This window comes from Diaphorina citri, unplaced genomic scaffold (genome assembly GCF_000475195.1).
Source record: "Diaphorina citri unplaced genomic scaffold, Diaci psyllid genome assembly version 1.1 scaffold7870, whole genome shotgun sequence".
Lineage (NCBI taxonomy): Eukaryota > Metazoa > Arthropoda > Insecta > Hemiptera > Psyllidae > Diaphorina > Diaphorina citri.
Genome location: NW_007385246.1, coordinates 1 through 3226, shown reverse-complemented (window position 1 = coordinate 3226; position 3226 = coordinate 1). Strand labels below are relative to the sequence as shown.

General features: G+C 39.3%; 2 protein-coding genes across 2 annotated transcripts; one reads left to right on the top strand and one right to left on the bottom strand.

Moving 5' to 3' along the window:
- The first annotated feature begins 136 nt into the window (after nucleotides 1–136).
- Nucleotides 137–2144, top strand: LOC103522305. Its single transcript, XM_008487408.3, has 2 exons — nucleotides 137–205; nucleotides 965–2144. Exon 2 carries the CDS (start codon nucleotides 1049–1051, stop codon nucleotides 1361–1363), a length of 315 nt encoding a protein of 104 aa, XP_008485630.2. The 5' UTR covers nucleotides 137–205; nucleotides 965–1048; the 3' UTR covers nucleotides 1364–2144.
- Nucleotides 2108–2925, bottom strand: LOC103522304 (facilitated trehalose transporter Tret1; the record flags this gene model as incomplete). Its single annotated transcript, XM_008487407.2, is given in 2 exon segments — nucleotides 2108–2469; nucleotides 2715–2925. Coding segments are annotated over 2 exon segments (315 nt in total), but the record flags the coding sequence as incomplete, so codon positions are not given.
- Between the last annotated feature and the right edge of the window lie 301 nt (nucleotides 2926–3226).

Sequence of the window (3226 nt, the reverse complement as noted above, 5' to 3'; positions counted from 1 at the left end):
CGATCATTCCGCTTGTACGCAGTGCGACCTTTGTACATCATCTATCAGTCAGGATTCCATCCATGTAAGTTGACCCCATTGACCCAACCACTACCCCCACAAGACGATCTTGATGTCTAAGGCTATCTAACATTCAGATTGCGATCATTCCGCTTGTACGCAGTGCGACCTTTGTACATCATCTATCAGTCAGGATTCCATCCATGTAAGTTGACCCCACTGACCCAACCACTACCCCCACAAGACGATGTTGATGTCTAAGGCTATCTAATTACTATCTAACTTTTAGGACACTATTATTTGTCATATCAGATAAATAACCTCTGTTGCAGAATGTCCCAAAAGCACTGACTCTCAACCCGGAGAAGCTGGGTTTGAATCCCGACCAGGGCGGAAAGTTTCTAACCAAACTTTACCGTTCTTGGATATGCGAAAGCGGTACATTAAAATAACTGAGATTAACTGGGTCAGAGGAAGACGTTCACGATTGGTGGATCCACAAAACCAATAGATCCTAAACTACTTACGGTGAAATCGTAATTTGTTTCAGAGTTCTCATACGAATGATTCGGTAGACATCACGGAAAGCAAACCCCGCCAATCCCTTCAACTATTGGATGCTGAATCTATGCTCCGATCTCAAGACCAGATGGAAACAATGATCAAACGATCTCTGAACCAGAATAGTCAAGATAACGTACAGGATGATCCAGTAGTAAATCAATATCTAGACCAAAATATTGCAGAATGTCCCAAAAGCACTGACTCTCAACCCGGAGAAGCTGGGTTTGAATCCCGACCAGGGCGGAAAGTTTCTAACCAAACTTTTCCGTTCTTGGATATGCGAAAGCGGTACATTAAAATAACTGAGATTAACTGAGTCAGAGGAAGACGTTCACGATTGGTGGATCCACAAAACCAATAGAACCTACACTACTTACGGTGAAATCGTAATTTGTTTCAGAGTTCTCATACGAATGATTCGGTAGACATCACGGAAAGCAAACCCCGCCACCGCCAATCCCTTCAACTATTGGATGCTGAATCTATGCTCCGATCTCAAGACCAGACTATGGAAACAATGATCAAACGATCTCTGAACCAAAATAGTCAAGATAACGTACAGGATGATCCAGTAGTAAATCAATATCTAGACCAAAATTCTGAAGAAAATGTGTTCCACCGATCTCATCAGCAAAATATTGTGGTGAATTCCGTCATCCAACGACGATCTTTACACCAAAATACTGTCGAACCAAAGACCATCCAATGTCAAGATACTTTGGAAACAATATTCCATCCATCTTTAGACCATGAAAATACTGAAGATCCACTGCTCCATCGATCTCAACTGCTCTTGTAGTGAATTTTGCCATCCATCCATGAACTTTAGGCCGAAATACTGTAGGTAGAACCAAAGACCATATCCGAGGCACTTTGTTGTTGAGTGACAGCACCTTTAGAAAATTTTAGTCTTGTATTGAAGTAAAGCTAGATACAATTAGTACTAGACAAAATGATAATATAAAAGCTTAGGTAATTTATTCACATCGATTTTACAACTAAATTACTAATCCCATTAAAGATAGCTACAGATAAGTGCAATTATATCAAATAGTACCTAAAATGTGACAGCTGAATATTAGGTAAGACACAAATAAATTTGCTTTTGTACATAGTTACATATAAGTAGTGTTTTGTACTTTTTATTTTGTCAAATACTTCACCTATGTAATTCCATACTTACTAATTAGAACGCAAGTAGGTACCTACTAAAGATAGGTAAGAAATACATCAACTCTTTTCTTACTTATCTTTAGTAGGTACTTGCGTTCTAATTACTAATTAGTAGGTAAGTATGGAATTACATAATATGTAATTCCATACATATTATGTAGGTCCCAATGTATCACTTACGTATATGGAATGTAGGTACTGCCTAAACGTATATGTAAATACGTACCTAGGATAAAGTTAATTTTAATTAGATTCTATTCTTAACCTAAACATCAAAAGCTAACCATAATAATGTACGCAAATAAGTCTCAACTGACTCTCTCAAACTAGAAGAGAAACCATCTACTAAACTAAAGAAGAGACCATTATCTCAGCACATCACTTACAAACAAAGTATACTTGCAGTCTCATAGAGTAAAATAATTTCTATTGCTAGGGAATCACAGATGCTCAGACAACGGACGTCAAACAGTCTCCTAGAAGGGTAGGACCCGTCTCTGAGAGGGCTAGAACCCGTCCACTAAAGAGGTAAAACTCATCTCCAAGAGCGCTAAAACCCTTCTCAGGCAGGGTTAGAACCCATCTACTAAAGAGCTGAAACTCGCCTCCAAGAAGGCTATTACCCGGTTCACGACGCACGGTTAGCCGGTCTCACGATGGGTACTTTGGCATGACCATTAGCTCCACCATTCAGTGACACTTCCTCGTCAGTTCGACCACTGGGTCTAGCATCTGTAAAAGAAAGTGAAATTGTTATTAGAATTTCCATTTCGGCTATTTTCAACCACATACTCGTAATATTTCAGTAAACAATAGACCTCACTCAGGAAAATAGCCCTAGAAGGAACAATCATGTGGTCTGTAACTGGTCTGCAGCTTTGTGTGCTGCTTCAAACTATATCTGTAGATATACTTGTCGCATCACAGGATTTTTTTTCTACATATGGTGGGACTCGAACTCAGACTAAAACACTCACTTGATCCCATAAAGTACTGCTCGATCTCTGTCAACGTCTTGCCCTGGGTTTCCGGCAGGAATATTATCACAAATATGGTACCAATAAACGCCATAATGCCATAGAAGCAGAATACTCCATAAGATCCTATACTACGTGACATGTAAGGGTAGTATTTGACCATGGCAAAGTTGAATAGGTACGCGAGACAAGCTGTGATACCACAAGCCACCTGAAACAAAATGACGGAGTTAATAGAGGAATTGGAAAACAGTGCCATTGCAGTTCCTGAGAAGTTAGATAAAGGGATTTCGGATCGAACCCTTGCAGCATAAAATAATTTAGTCAGAAGACGGCCATTTATAAGATTAACATCTTAGAGATAACTTTCTTTCGTATATAAATTTCAAAATCAACGCCCGCAGTCCCTTCATTACGAAATTCATACATTACAATGGGTTATATCTGCGAGGGTGATATAGATATGAGGCATTCTCTTCCACCCAACCTTTGTCGTCAGTTTCTCATGTAAT